Below are 18050 nucleotides of genomic sequence, written 5' to 3'. Positions count from 1 at the left end.
TATACACTAAAAATAAAACAATATTAAAATGAAAAAACTCCAAAAACTGGATGTCTTAACTAAAATTAATATCAAGAAACCTTAAATCCAGTAAAATAGAACATTTATTAATGAAACTAACATTTTTTGACCATGTACAATGGCCATCTTCAGGTTCTAGCAGGTAGCACAGGTAGCACATTTGTAATTGAAAACATTCGAAAATTAGAAATTTATGTAGTGAGGCACATGCTGGATTTAACATTTTTTGATATTAAAACAATTATAACTAAAAATTTATTTCAATATATAATAATGTTTATTTAAACTTTATAATAAAACTCTTCTTTTACAATAATCTTACTTCTTACCTAGATCATGATCAATGGCATCTACTTTGATTACAAAAGTGCCTACTGGAGAATTTTCAGATATATTTGCTTTATATAACTGTTGTAAAAAATGAGGTGGATTGTCATTAATATCTTCTATATAAATATGTAATAGCTGATAAGCAGATCGAGGTGGTCTCCCATGATCACTAGCAGTAATATTTAAGACATAATGACTTATTTCCTCTCTGTCCAGAGGTTTAGCAACTGTTAACAATCCTGAAAATAAATTCTTATATTTAATAAATGATTTAAAAAAATGTCAATTTAAAAACAATACAAGAAAAAAATATAAAACTTCTCATAGCTATAATTATTCTTGTGATTAAAAACTATAACATTAGTAAATTATAGATATCATGACTTACTACAAATAATACATAATGTGTATATTCTTTTTCAATGTTTCTATCATCAATAATTCATTATACATAGAATCCTAGAATTGTTCTCTCATTTATGAATTATTTAAAAACCTATTGTCATCTAATTGATTCTTTTGATAATGAATATGATTCTTTTTATAAAAAAGAATGTTAAAAAAATAAATAGAGAAACTTAATGGATATATAAATAAATTTAGCTAAATAACAAAGAGATATAAATTTGAAAATACAGTAAAACCTGTCTATGGCGACCACCCACGGTTCCTTCGAAAAGTGATCTTTTAGACAAGTGGTGCTGTAATACCATATTTCTGTACGTATTTTGTGCACTTTTTAGACATTTCTACTAAGCAAAACTCGAGGTGAGCAAAAATAAGCGAATTTTTTCAACGATATTGGTATTGTTTTTTATTCTTATCAGATAATTCAATTTACAGGAGTCGTTGTGATTTTATAAGACAGATTTAATACCAATATTTTAAAGATTAATACAATACTCGCATTTTCTCGATTATAACGCATACTTTCTTTTTTCCGACTTAATTAATTCAACTTTGTTCTTTTCTTTCGCTCCTCAGTTATGTGTATTAAGTCATTGATATACAAGAGCATCGTATCTCTCCATCACTTTGGTTTTGGTTTTTGTTAATCTTATTTTAACTTTAGAAATACTGTATTTTTTAATATTTAATATTTTTTAAAGTATAATAAGAAAAATTATGGTAAAAGTCCATCCTTACTACATGGGGCGTTTTTTCTAATTTTGCTCTCTTAAGACACCTCTCTAGTATATGTGTCCTAAACACATAGAAATTTTTGCGTTAATGCGTTTATTGTTTTTTGAATATTTTGCGTGCGAAAATTACTTGGATATTATTTTTCTAAAAATATCGTGGAAATAAGGTAGGTTGATACAGAAACTATTTTTCACACATGTATTGTATATGAGCGTCAAAAAATAAACAAAATAAATTTTATCAAATGATGAGATCAGCCGATTAATTGTATCATGTACAATATTTTATACCCCTAAGAAAAATACTATAGGTCTACGGTAAAATAAATTTCATTTTTCCACATTTAAACTTCGAAGCGAAATTGCCGTTGTGATAAACCATTTTCATTTTCTCTGCTAACTTTAACATGAGTTTTTAATGACACACTTTGCATTTCTTTCATTTTTAGAACAATTTCAAACAAACTGAAATGAATTTCCTTTGTTGCTAGACTAATTCATTAACACCCGCACCTAATTTCAAGGGTGAGAGAAGTGCCCAAGGAGGGTTTGAACAAGAGTTTAGACTAGATATATTTGAGGAAGTGGTTGCTTGTTACAGTTGTTGTATGTTGTTACGGACTAAAAATCGATGCCCGCGGTCACATTACACAGATGGTCATTTAATACGGGTAACTTATATGAAGACTCTATGTATAAACTATTTTGCACCAGAAATTTTTGCCCATTTTGACAGGTGCCCGTCAAATGCAGGTGGTCGCCTAAGCAGTTTTCACTGTATATTAAAGATATAATGGAAACAAAACAAAATGTGCTGATGTGCTGAAATTCTGTCAGAAATAATTATTTTAAACATATTGTATGCAAATGCATGAAACCAAGTAATATTAATTTCAAGGATGGGTACTTATTGGATATATCAATAAGAACAGGTTTAGTTTTAAAATATGTAGAAATCAATCGGTTATTGTGCCATTTAATGTATATATTTGTTATAGCAAATATATACATTAATGATAAATCATCATTAACATATATATTGGATAATTAATGATAAATTGTCATTACAAGTCACAAGTATATCTTTTCAAAATAAAGAATAAACATAAAAACTTTAAATGAATTGACAAGCCCACATTCTGAATAAATGTTTTCATATATTTTTGGGAGGTTTGAAAATTCAGATAACAAATATTTTCACCCAATATTTGTAAATGAATGAATAAAAATCCATGAGCAGCTTTGAATATTTTTGAATGTACTGTTAGATTTTTTTAAAGACTAATGCTGGATAAATCAAAAAAATATATTCATTTGCTTGTGATTGTATAAAATTTTGAAACTACATTAATTTCTGAACTTATCCTTTAAACAATGAATGATTAATTTAGTATGGTGGATCAAATAAAAACAAGAAAAATGTAATAAAAATTTTGATTGTTTATAGGCCTACATCTACTGTTATCAAAACTTCAATGTAATTCCAATGATGTTTAACAGATGCCTTCCAATAGATCTATAACTCTTGAATTCCATGAAAGAAAGAATTGACTCGTTACTGTGGGAGCTATTCATGCCGACCAGTTTAACATCATTGAATCTAAAATGATGTCCGCAAAGAGCATTCGGGATTCAAAAACATGATTGGGCTGCAATTTGAGAAAATTGTAGACCTATAAATTCCCACCATTGTTAGTCTGTCAGTCTTTCCTTAATCTCGAGAATGGAGTTAGATAGTGAAAAATGAGACAGATATGGAAAGCTCAGGGGCAGGAGGCCCTGATTAATTATATACAAACTTCCAATGCAAACTGGAAGTTATGTTATTTCAATTCAAAAATTTTCTCTGAAAAGAGTTAGATAGATGCAGTCATCTATCTAACTCCTTTCAGAGAAAATCTAACTCCGTACAACTCCATTGCTAATGAAAAAGTATAATGTACAGAAGCAAGACACTACAGTACTAATTTGAGGTGGAGAGCATATATTTTAAATTAAATTAATTAACAATATGATTAAAAATTTCAGCCTTTGTGACTTTGTCACAAAGGCTGCAATTTTTCACAATTGGCTGCAAAAATGGCTTTGTGACAATGTCACAATAAATAATTGCTTGTTATCATTTAGTATTAAATCAGATAAACGTGAAGTTTGAGATGATACTATAGATTTCATATTACAAATAAAATTAATTCTACAGCACAGAAAGTGTTGTTCATATTATTCTGAGACCATCAGAGAGATAAGAGAAATACAGATGTAGGCCTACTGCTACATTATCCGAAGCCAACAATTTAAATAAAACATTGTGGTTTGCAGTAACATGTTAACACAAAGATCTTGTATGGTCTTTTGTACCACTGTACATCAGGAGATTACATTGAAGATTGACAACAATGGTTTTTTTTCTATGTAAGTATTCAAAATTTTATCACTTTTTCTTGTTTTCATTTGATCCATTATTATATTTAGTTTATTGAAATTATATGAAATTTTCAGATTTTTAATAAATAATATTTTAATATTTGGCATTAATTTTATTTCAAAATAATTATAGTAATGTCTATATTAATTTGAGAAAATAAATATCATTTGAAATAGATTCATCTAAAACAATCTCATTTCTTAGCACTTCTGGATTGTTTAATTAATTATTGATTGCTTTAATAAACATATTTCTCTTAATTAAAAAAAGAATAGTATACTTTTGCTAACTTTTGAAACCTAACCCAATGTTTTGTATTAGTCTTTTGTCTTATATGGCATAGATTTGCATAACACAGTACTTTCTCACGACCTAATTACTGTGTTATATGAGGGAAACTACTGTATTTATATATTAGAAGATTAGAAAAATAAAAGAATAATTTTTGATACAACATTGTGTTATTGTATATCTTATTAAATTTGAATTCATGGTATCTTTGTTTGATTACATATAGTATGTTCCCATTCTAAAACTGTGTGTTCCTATAATTAAAACTTAATTTGAAGAAGTATCCTCAGATTGATGCTGTAATTTGTCCTTCTGACAAAATTATAGTCAATTTTATGAAAGGAAAATCATTATTAAAATAGAGTACAATCACTGATACATCATAACTTCATACACTTTATTTTATCTAAACATTTTGATATTTAAAATGATAGCAATTAAATGTTCTTATTTAATTTAGAGATTGACTTTAACAACAAAATTCCTGAGATTAGAAAATCAGTATAGGTCAGTTACAATTTTTGGAGAATACAAAAGAGATTAAGTAAAAAAATAGTTAAAATAGCTTTAAATAGAAAATAATTTGATAATTAATAATCAAGATATTTTTATTATACACAGAATTGGTTGTTTTCATACAATTATAGATTAATTCAGTATATAAACAAAGAATTCATATTAAAAATAATAATGAATTAGATGAATAGTATTCAGGTTGTAATTTGGATTTAATGCTTTTGCTATCCAGTAGATATATTGACTTTACATGTTTGTTTAGATTCAATAAAACCTATTGGACAGACAGATTCTATTGGTTTCACATGAAAATTTAGATACAAATATTTTATTAGACCAATAGAAATTTTTTAATTTTATTGTGTAATCTCTTCATGTGATGAAGGGATTACACAATAAGTTAGATGCTTTCAATGCTCTTCAGCATACATCATATACACTATTATGTTTGCTTTTAAGATTTATAATTTATATATATTTAGTATTACTGATAGAAAACATTTTATATTCCATAAGGCTAAATTTTAGGAAAAATAATAGAAATTGAAAAAATATAACCATTTATGAAGAATAATTAATATTCTAATCCTACCTGTTTCATATTCCACAGAAAAATGACCATTTTCATTTCCTCTTGTTATAACATATGTTACCCTTCCATTATCTCTTGAATCTTTATCTCCTGCTATAATATGAAGTAAAGGAAATCCCACTGGTTCATCTTCTAATATATCTATTCGACTTCTAGATTGAAATACTGGAGAATTATCATTTTCATCTTCAATTATTATTTTACAAGTTGCACTACTTGCTAACCGTTTATTTGCATTTTTAGCTTGATCAGTAGCTGATATAATAATAGTATATTCTGAAAATTCTTCATAATCTAAGTCTTCTGTGAGTGTGAGCATTCCTATTTTACTATCAATTTTAAACACAGCTTTAGGAGATTGCTGAGATATTGCATATCGAACTTGTCCATTGATTCCACTATCTCTATCAATGGCACTAAAATTCCATACAGGTGTACCTTGTGGAGTACTTTCAGGAATAGAAAATAGAATTGGATCATTTTTGAATGTTGGAATGCAATCATTAATATCTTCTATTTCTATTTTAACATTAATGACACTACTATGAGGATTTGTAGCACTATTATCTATTGCTTTAATTTGTAACATATACTCTGATGACTGTTCATAGTCAACTTCTCCTACTGTATATAATAATCCTGTTGTTCTTCCAATATTGAAAACTCCATATAAATTTCCTCCAACAATAGAATATAACACTCGCCCATTTTCACCACCATCTACATCAATGGCATGTACTCGACCTATTTCATGTCCAACAGGAACCTGTTCACGAATGCGAAATGTAAGACTTGATGTTGAGAAAATAGGCTGATTGTCATTCAAATCCAAAACTTGAATCTGTAAATGTAATTGACTTTGATGAGAAGGTACACCACCATCTTTGGCAACAATTGAAAGAGAAAAAATCTGTTGTTTTTCATGATCCAATAATTTATTTGTAGTGATCTTTCCTGTTGTTTTATGGATGCTAAAAATATGAGATCCATCAGTTTCATCTTTTCCTATTAAAAATATAAAATCTTCAGAATAAAATTACATTTTATAATACTTAAAAATTATGTACAATAAATGTATTAGTGTATGATTTCAAGTACAAAAATCTTTTTAGGCATTTCTGGTAAAAATATAAAAAATACACACCCACACTTGGTGTCAGACAACAATATAATACCAATATCTTTTAAATTTACCTAGATAAGCAATCTGATATGCTTAAGGTTACTACATATAAAATATGTAGTAATCCTACGCATATCAGGATTACTACATATTTCAGGATTACTAATGTTGCTCTGTCACAACAGTTGGTTATATAATATGTGACAGAAGAGTTTCATTATACTTTGAAAAATGGTATAAAATTGGATTTTTTTTTGCAGAGCATGAGGTAACTCATTCTGTTAACCTTCATATGAAGTTTACTAATTAATAGAATTACTACATATTTCATTTATTTCCTAGTCATTTTCAAACATTTATCGTAAGATTAGTAATTCTTGGTAGATTCTTAGTATAAGATTCTATAGAGGCTTTTAATAAAGATTTATTTCACTGGATAGATAAATTAATACTTAACTAATTATGTATTGCCAATCAAATCAATTTCTGAAGACAAGATGATAAATCTATTATGTTATCTCAAGTTTCAAAATTCACTTTGAAATAGCTGAAATGTTATCATCATAATATTATAGTACAGAAGATAACTGCAAAAAAAAATTTGAATGACTTAAATAATTTAAAGAAACCAGTTACTTATGTAAATAAAAATATGAGAAAGTCTAGAATTTATGATAATATCATTGATGTCTGTAGAATCTATTTATAGAGTACATTGAAATTAATAAATTGCACTAATTATGAGTTAATAGTCTTAATATATCATTTGTAAAATCCTATGAAAATAATTTCATATGGAGGGTAACAGAATAACTTGCCTCAAGCTCTGCAAAAAAAACATCCAATTTTACACCAACTTTCAAACTATAATGAAACCCTTCTGTCATATTATATAAGTATCTGTTGTGACAGAGCAACATTCATGAACACATTCATATCTATTGTGAGAATGTTGCCATGTCACTCATATCAGTTATTAGATATGAAGATCTGCACACTTTGATTTCACAATAGTCTAAAAGATTTGTGCAATGTCTCCATCAAAAATTTATAATGATTTCTGTTATCTAAGAACTAATCATTGCATTACTTTCAAAGTCTTTGAGTAATACATTATTCAAAAATTTTAAATAGGCAGTTTTTAATAGGATGTTAATTCACTCCATTATCATCATTCTATAATCTTTCTTAATAAAACTTTTCTGGAAATGGATTAGAAATAACTACCTGATAGTATGATCTTCATGATATTTTTACTGAAATCTATGAATTAAGTTTTGTAATGATTGTGTTCATATCTGCTATCTGTCACTACCACAATATTGAGTTTATGCTTGCAGTTTAGTTGATTAGATTTCCAATCATCCCACCATACCTTTAAAATAGATGTGACTTATTGAAAACATTGAAAAATACTAAATAGATAACTTAGTACATATCCAAAGAATGTGAATTTTATTCCTACTTAATAAAATTAAATTGTTTATACTAGTTCTGTTTCTGTTTAAGTTTTTCTATGTGTAATAATGTTTATTGTTATTAATTGTCATTATTTTTAAATGCCATTTAATAATTAACATATAAGTAAATAAAAATCCTAACTACATAATTCAGATTTAGATATATGATTTTAATATCTAATGTGTATTTTAAAACTTTTAATAGTATTTTAAACTAAGAAATATAACAAGCTTGTTAAATATAATCATATATTCTTCCCAAATACTTATTAAAACATTAAAATTATCATCTTTACCTGTTTACAATAAAAGATTGGAATAAGACAATTTAACACATTTAAATTCAATTTTGTTTATAAACAACTTGAAAAATTGTCATTTTGCACTTGTTTATGATTTTATTGTATAATTTATTAATAATTTTTAATCTTTATTTATTTATTTTTACAGAACCTTTTTTTTTCTGGTTTATATTTATTTCCTCTGGTTTATATTTTTTCCTCTGGTTTATATTTTTTTTCCTCTGGTTTTTCCAGAGAAAAAAATATCATTACAAAAATTTAAACTGAATAGAACATTTTAACACTCATATATCTTACTCAATATAGAATATTCTAATACTCTTACAAATATATCTACCTGGAATAATTTCAAATGTTATTGCTGCATTTTTTCCTTCATCCAAGTCAGAAGCTAGAACTTGAACTACTTCAGTTCCTTCTGGCTGTTCTTCAAGAACTTCAATAATATTTTCTACAGGTTCTATAAATACAGGTGCATTATCATTAACATCTAACACTTGAATTTCAACTGCTGCCTGATCAAATCGAGATGGAGTTCCTTGATCACGAACTTCTGCTGTTAATTCATATTTTGATTTGATTTCTCTATCTAGCATTGTTTTAGTATAAATTTCTCCTGAAATAAAAATAAATTACTCTTAATATATAAGTCAGATATGTAAAATTAAAAATTTGTTTTTAAAAACTAAAACTATTATAATTTCATTGGGCTATATTATTTGCTGTCTTTACTCAACTTCTTAATAAAAGTGGAATGTAAGATTTAAAATTTTAAAAGAAAATATCTGAATATAAGTTATGAACAGTTAATGTATAATATTATGGATTTCACTATAGGTTTTATTTTTCATTTCTTTTCTCCATATTACATTGCACTGTTTTTCATATTTTATAAATATTATACAATCTGTCCTAATATAGTGTGTTAAATAACTAGAAACTGTATTGTAAGAAATTTCAAAAAATATATATTCAATATATTTTTAGTCATTGACTACAATAAATCCATAAATTTTTAAGTAATTTATTATTATTTTGTTAAAGCAAAGAAATCTATATAAAACAGTTGTTTGAATGTTATCAATATTAAAAATTAATAAATATTATTTCTATCAAAATTATCTTTATTTGTTGTTACTTTTATTGAAGAGTGAAACAGTAACTTATCAGCTAATGAATAAATATTCTTCAGGAATGGATATGAAATTTAATGAATGAATGAGAAAGAAAGATTTATCTTTCATAGAATTATAAATGATACAAAAGGTTTTGAAGACTTCTTAAATTTCTGTTTTTAATATTCTTGGTTGTGAGGTAATCTATCTATAAAACTTGTAAATCTTGATTTGCAACTTTTGCAGATAGCTACTACTGATATGTTTTAAAACATTTTAAAATAATTTATCTTAAACAATACTTTGCAATATTCTAGATATTAATAATTAATAATAGAAATTGATGCTATATGTATTGACTTTTATCCCTAACATGAAAACTGGAACAATTAAAAAGTAACCAAATTTAATTAAGACAAATACATAAAAGCAAAGATAAACAATGAAGACTTGATTAATTGATCATTGTTTCATATGATTTGTATAATAGCCCTTTCATTATCATAATTAGCATTGTAATAATGAAAGAGTATTATATAAAACTTATTGAAAATATATTTCTATATTTTGATGTTTCCATGTAATAATTTCTAAAAGAGGGTTTATGATAAAAAATTCACTAACAATATCATTAAATACATCATTAAAATAACTATAAATTAATTTTCAAATAATAAATATAAATAAATATATATTTATATTTATTTATTTATTTGAAAATTAATATATATATATATGAAATAGTTAATATATATTATGAAAAATTAATAAATTTACTTTAAAAGAAAGAATATATTTCTAAAAAAATGAAAACAGTTTAAGTGACAGAAAAAAAAATTCTCAATGATAATTTTTCATAATATAACTTCTTTTCTCACTATTAAGTAAATTACATTATGATAAATTATAGAACATTATTATTAATTTGTATTTGTATTCTAATCAAACTTCATTTTATTAGTAAAAAATGTATTTATATATTAGAAAATAAAAATTTATTTTTATTAAATAAATAGAATCATCTGACAATTTCTACAAAAAATATTGCAAACTAATTCATAACCATAATACTATTCAAAAGACTAATTAAAAAGGTAATTAAATCAATTTAACTGAAGATCAGATAACATTTTAAAACTTTTACAGAATAATTTTTTTATTTATTTATGAGTAATCAATTTTAACTTGTATAACATACATATTTAATGAAAAGATATATACAATTTGTTCACAAGAACATAATCAGAGAAAACACTTTAAAGTTCATAGAGCAATAGACATTTTACTACTAGAAACTATTAGGCATGTACTGTATGATATTTTAATCATATTTTTAAAAAACTACATATAATTATTTTGTAAATAATTTATTGAATAAAAAACTTCACAGAACTGTAATCATAATAGTCTATTAAAAAAAAAAAAAAATAGTCTGAATAACTGGATGAGTGAGGCCCAATGATTTAATGCAAAATTTCCAGTCCTGATATTTTATATCCTCATTAACAAAAAACGGGATATTTCTATCATGAAAAAACTAGACATGTCATTCCAAACCTCATCCTCTGCAAGGTTTAAAAAAAAGCATATTTTTTACGTAAAATTTTTAATTTTTCATAGGTCTGTTCGACAGCTGAACATAAAAATTAAGAATATTTATCCAATAGGCTGCAAAATGCTATGAAACTATTAACTTACTTACACACTTCAAAAAACCTCTAGATCAACATTTCTATATTTTCTTATAAAATTATTTTATTATAAATATAAAATGCTAATACTATATATTAATAGTTTGATTCTGAAAAGAAACTCAAATTACAACTTGCTTTCAATATTTTTAATAGTAAAATGTAAATATAAATTTAGTATTTAAAAATAACAATAACTGATTTAAAATTATATAAAGATATCACCACTCAGAAATTCAAGCTATTTTTAACTAAATAGTGTCAACTAGATAAAATGCATAAAAACACAATATTAAGCAAAAAGTTATTTAAATCTTTCAAATACTGTATATTTCTATAAATTATTATAAAAATAAGCCTCTGGAATGTAGAAATAAAACTAAATCCGTCTTAAAATAAATAAGAAAATAAATTGTTCAAATTTAATACATAGAATGTAAAATAATCACAGACATTTAAATCGATTTCTTTATATATTTGTGTATTAACTTTAAATCCCAAAACATGAAAGTTGCTGGCCTTACAATTTTTGTGACAATTATCAAAAGATTTAATGTGAATAATTTAATAATTTTCACGTTGTTATTTTAATTCAAAAGATATATTAAAGTTTTGAAAATATGGTTTAAAAATATTTGCTATTTTGAATACATTCATAAGTTTGTATGTAGTATTTTTAAACAAAAAATACTTTAAACTTCAATGAAAATCAAGTTCCTGTATTGTTTCTTACCATGCCCTAACTTATATATGCCAAATTTAATTATTAATAATTTCTTAAAATTATTCATCAATATATTAGTCCCCATAATACACATATCAGTGCTATTCTAATGAGCTTCTATCATAAAAATCAAACTAACGCATTAATGATCAGCTATTGTAATAACAGAATTATTCAGCTTCCATCAAATCACACTTGTAAATATTATTGTCAAAAATGTTAATTTCACTCATCTATGCATCCTATTGAAAATAAATTAATGTTCTTTGACGTTAGCATCTTTATTACTTTATTACCTTTTATTTTAAGATACAAATAATATTTGAAAGGGAGTATTTTAATTCTTTTTTTCTGACATCATTCATTATAGAAAAAATTTCATTATTTATTCTATATTATCAAAAGTTTTGGAACAGAGAAGACCTGAAAAAGCATTTCATCCAAATCTTTGTGAATTTTCTATATATGGTGTGTACAGTATTCTCTTACATTTACTGAAACTAAATTAAAATATTCAAATTTTTAATATTTATTTAATGATATATAAATTTAATAATTTACTTAATCATTTAACATAATAATTTATATAGATCGAGAATTTTTTATTAAGGATCTTTACTATAATGTATATAAATATAATAAGATAATTTATTAATGTAATAATAGCATTATAAATTTGTATTAAATAAATTGTGCATATTAAAAACAGATAAAAGATATCCTCGAGATAATTCATAACCATTAATTATGTTCTCTCATTAATAAGACGATACATATTTTCTGCAATTTCGTATGACATTTCATCAATAATTGAACCGTTGCATAAGGTTTATATAATGTATAATGCAAGTCATTTTATATTATACGTTATTTAAACAGAACAAAATAAACAGAGAAATGTCTTCTTTCATAAGTTCTAACTTATGAAATAATATTTAAAAAAGAACCTCTAATCCATAAAAATATTTTCATTTGTTTCGACATTAGCATATAATAGTATAGACATATATGAAATATTCATATGTACTGTTTTCATATTGGTAATATGAAAGATATTTCCATAATATTATTATTGTTGTAGACAAATAAATTTAAGATAAAAAAAAAATCTTTTCATTCCATAATATACTCTACATTCTCAATTTTATTTTGGTTTTGTGGGAAGCAACTTATTCTTTTAATTCAGTTCTCTGTTAGTCTTTTATTGTGAATATGTAATTTATTATTTAATATTCAGCGCTTTAATAGCAGAGTATACTACGGCTTATATTTCTTTTAACTTCTAGAATATGCAATTATACTTGCAATGAGAATTAATAGTAAATCGAAATTAGTTTTAAAGCATTGAAAAAAAATACTTTAAATAAATTTTCATCCCATCTATTATAATCAATGAGAAGTCAATTAAGATTATAAGATTGTAAAATTCTTATCTCAAATAATATATTATTTTTCATTCTATGTAAATTAAATCTTAAATTCCAATCATAGAGATTATCCAATGAAATTCACCCATAATCACTATAAGTATTTATTAAAAATCCATCAAAATCTACAATGAAATTTTTGTAACATCTTTCAAAATTCAGTTTTAAAACCGATTTAAATAAAAGATGTGATGTAGAAAGAATTGTTGTAACAATATTTAAAGCCAATTTAAATAAACCTTTTGCTGATTCTCTACTTTGGATTTTTTTCAGTGGATGTCTTGTGAATCAAAAGTGGAATGTGGTAAGTAAACAAGCAATTTTATTTCAGATAATATATTAAAAATGTAGTTAGTTTTTATTTGGATTGATAGAAATGCGTTGAAAAGACTAGTTTTTGTTTAAAATAAACATAAACGGACACAATTATAACACATAATATTGATATAAACACGACCTACATAATTGGTGTGTGGATTATTCTCTGGGTGACAAATATAGATTACTGAAACAAGAATTATTTGGTGAACAACAAAGTCTCAGCAAACCTGACAATTTCATATTTTACTTTTTACAACTTGAAAATTTATAAGAAGCACTTGTTATCTTATCTCCAGACTACAATTATATTTTTAAAAAATATACAGATAAGATTTTTTTTCTTTTTGCCATCTTTTTCCGTTAAGAAGAAACAGCATATGATGCATCATAATAAGTTTGTTATTTTATTTATATATTTATAAACCATTTGTTATTTATTAAAGCGTATGATTTTGTAAAGAATGAAAACGTTTTGTAGTTTATTATTATTTCCGATGGTATCGTTCATAATACCCCATAAAGATCAGAGTTTATCCCACGAAAGAACCAAAAACTGCCCATCCTAATGAAAGCAGAATATGTTTTAAAAAGTGTACTGGAAAGCCAATTTTTTGCAGTTAATAATAATATCTGCTATAATTTTCGAAATAAAACGCAAAAGTTGTTATTATTTTATCCGTTGTCCTCTATAAATTATCGAAAATATTTTAACAATCCTATTTAACACAAACTAACGAATTAAATCAGTATGTAATGAAAGATAAATTATAAATAAATGACGATAAAATAAGAAAATTATATAATGAAACGGTGCCTTTTAACATTTCTGTGTATTAGAAACATACACCTTAAGAAGCGTAATTATAGCAATTAATGTTTCTGGAGACCTCTCATGCATACATTATTATATTGTACCGCGCAAATAAAGATGTTCGGACGTTCGGAGTGTTAAATAGATATTTTGTACAAATTCTATTGTTGTTAGAATTTTTCATAGAAATAGCGAAAGCCGTTATATTTATTAAATTGATAGTCTATAATTAACTTTATGAAATGTAAACAAATATCGAAATACTGGAAAATTAATATGTAAGCAGAAGCCCGTGCAATGGAACGTAAACAGGTTCGCATTTGCAAAGCCTTATTCATCCGCATCTCCGAATTTTACATATCTGCTTATTATGGTATTAAATAGAACATGTTGATTATAGCCTAATAGAAATACTCTATTATTGAAAAACTAAAATTTACAGTTAGTCGGCTTTAAGTACCATATTAAATACCTAGTCTGCTACGTATTCTTATTTATTATTCGTAATATTATTTCATCCATTTTCAGACATTTCGTAACCATATTTTTTTCTCTCAATTCTTTCAATTTTGCGGTAACTATTGGGGAAATTACAGTTCATTATGAAATTATTAGCTCATATAACTGTCACGCTCAGTGACTGCACGATCTTATTAATAACTTTCTTCCTCTGTGTATTATATTTATATAAGATGGTCATGTTAAGCTTATATGAAATAATAACGTTCATTCTGTGTATATTTTCTGAAATACTAGCAAAATAAATCTTATTCTTTCATTTTGACAAGTTAAACTATTACATTGAAACATGCAATTTCTACAAAACTCTTATCATAATTGTTTTATTAAAAAGTTTTGTTGCGAAAGTGTTTCCAATTGCTTCTTCGCGCAGTATGGCGCTGTTTGATAGAATCTGGCAGCATAATAATACGTAGAATAATGAACCCATTGTGAGCCTGGCCGAACCCGTAATGAGCTTGCTAAAAAGGCCCTCTTAGTGCCCAAGGGGCGAGAAGAGTTTTAAAAAATATTGAGCCGGATGTAGAAAAATTAGTCTCATTGCATCAAGTCCGTTTTTCGCATTAATTGTTTTTATATGAAAATCAAGTACTTTAGGACACTTTGGATAATCATTATTATTTTTTGTTGTTATTTATAAAAAATGCTTCAAAAATAATTTTCAATTTTTTACTGATTATATAGAGGCGTTAATGAAATACATGCACTAAAACGGACGGTAGTCCGAAAAACTGTAATCTATATCGGAACAAATTATAAATATATTTATACAAATAAAACAAAAATACTGTAAGAATTATGTTTAATCAATAGTGATGTCATCTCTATTCACCACGTGCAAAATTTATTATCCAAATTATTTTTTACGTGAGAACGAAAAACAAACCGATTGATTTCAGAACCTATTTTCATATACATTCGCAATGTTAAATGACGTATTTCGTAAGCTACGTTATATTTTATTACACCAACGAACATTTTAGAGAAATTTTTAATATCTTACTCAGTAAACTCTAAGAATAAAAGCACTCCAAGGATCATATAATAAACTGGTTAGCCTAAACAATCTGATAACAAAACACCTTTCAATTATCATTAACTCTGATTTATTTGCTTACAATTAATTAATTATGATCTTTAATAACAAACAAAATGTACAGTAAAACAAATTAGTTAAAAACCTTGTGATTTTGTTCGATCACTTGAATCCAATTTTCCCCCTCTGTGAAAATACGCCGATTCGTACCAGACAAATTCTCATCAAAACAGGCTCTTACCTTCATTCACTGCAAAACTTTCTTATATTGTTTATAGAGCATATAAGCCTGTATAAAAAGTATATACGCATAATATATATAATTATAAATTTATTTATTTACCTTTGTGCGTGTTTTTAATCCAAATATTTTATTCTTTTACCTAATTTACATTTCGTTACCAAAAAAAGTGATTACAGTAAAACTTGTATTAGCAGACATGTTATTTTTTTAATTCTTGCAAACGAGTAAAATTAGCATAAATAGATTTTTCCTAGAACATTAAACAAATTTAAACAAACGGATATTTTTTACGAACAACGAATACAATCATTACGTAACGCTATGCATTTTACAGATACGTGTTTTGAACTGAAAATGTTATCCAATAAAAATATTTTTGACATATTTACAATCGATTAAAGCCATCGGTTTGCTTCAACAGTCCTTAGTACTCTCAGTTATTCTAATCTTCCAATTAATTACAGTAACTAATTACGAATATTCGAAACTAATGAATGTCAATAGAACTAATTGATTATATTCTAACTGCAGTTCGCTTGTTAATAAAAACTATAGATTTATATTAATACAGATATTTTTCAGTTAAGTATAGCCTATGGCATACAATAGATTTAGATAACTAATTTCATTCTATTTTTAATTAAAAATGGCATAAAGTAACATTTCGTTTATTAACTATGCACGTCACGAATGGTTTTCAAACAGAATAAAATAAATATTAAAACTTTCAAAATTTATTCAAAAATAAAAAATGTTTTAATAAATACTTTGTTTGTGTTTAAATATAAATATTGTAAGTAGTTCTTTTAAAAGAAAAAGACTTTCTTTTCTAAAGATAAAATTATATAATTTGTGTCTTTAAAATCAGTTTTATTATAATTGAAATATAGTATTTTGATTTAATCGGTCTATTGACAATTTTAGCTAATTCTGTAGTTCAAATTTAATCATTTTTAAAAATGATTCCAGTTTCTCTTAATCAATCAAAAGAAATTGGAATAATCAAATAGTTTTACAAGAGAATTCGTAAAAGAAAATGGTCTTCGTACTGTATCTTAAATCCAGTTAGTGAGAAACTCTGAATAATAGGCAATATATCGGAAATAGAAGCATTTTTTTCCTTGTTTAGAATGTGCTTTAGGATCCAAAATGAAAATAAATTATTTTATAATTTCTTCATTTTTAAAATAATATAACGCCACACAAAACCAAATTTACACTGGCTTTATCATACTAGAATAAGTCTACGAAGAGCTATTGTGAGTGACCTCAATTTTGCCCCCTTACAAATAGACTCGATCTGTAACGAGGTCAATCAGCATGGCTGAAAGTAATCCGAATTATCAATAAAAAAATGACAAAGGTATAGACCGGGTTTGGATATAGATCCATCACTCAATAGGGAATGTTTTACGTGCAACTATCTGAAATTTTCTAGAAATTTATTCTTAAATGATAAAATGATACCATAAAATTCATATTCAATTTTGTCAAATTACGAAGAGATTATTACAGCAGACCATATAATAAGAACTTACTAAAGCATGAATAGCAAGTAGCTTAAACACTATACAAACGAGCAATCTCAATAATTAGTGAACAAAGCATGGACGTAGATCCATATGGGACAGAGGCAACATATTCCCTAATGTTTTTGTACCAGAAAATTATCCCCTCCTAACGTATTTTTATTTTATACCACAGCAAAAACATTAAAAGTAGAAGCGAGTATTGTGCGCAATAGGCACTATACACCGTACTTTTTATAGGTTATCCATTCAAAGCCCAATAATGAGAATCTTACTTGTTATTGGTCATTTCCCCAATATTTTTACACATCGTCCCCGATGAAACACAGAAAATGCCAAAATTTGCGTATCTAACAAGTCTCTTCAGTCTCTATTATTATAAAATATTTATTCCAGATTAAAGTTCAGATGTTTTACTTTTAAACAATATT

The 18050-nt window shown here is 25.4% G+C and overlaps 1 protein-coding gene across 1 annotated transcript in view; it reads right to left on the bottom strand.

Moving 5' to 3' along the window:
- Positions 1-18050, bottom strand: part of LOC136976272 (protein dachsous-like) — a 101249-nt gene that overhangs the window by 25183 nt on the left and 58016 nt on the right. The window contains 3 exon segments of the mRNA XM_067271498.1: positions 351-590; positions 5318-6322; positions 8540-8818. Coding sequence (XP_067127599.1) covers positions 351-590; positions 5318-6322; positions 8540-8818 — 1524 coding nt within the window.

Source organism: Centruroides vittatus, unplaced genomic scaffold (assembly GCF_030686945.1).
Source record: "Centruroides vittatus isolate TY-2023 unplaced genomic scaffold, ASM3068694v2 contig_4, whole genome shotgun sequence".
Classification (NCBI taxonomy): domain Eukaryota; kingdom Metazoa; phylum Arthropoda; class Arachnida; order Scorpiones; family Buthidae; genus Centruroides; species Centruroides vittatus.
The sequence above is the reverse complement of the archived record's forward strand: the minus strand, read 5'-3'. Positions and strand labels throughout refer to the sequence as shown.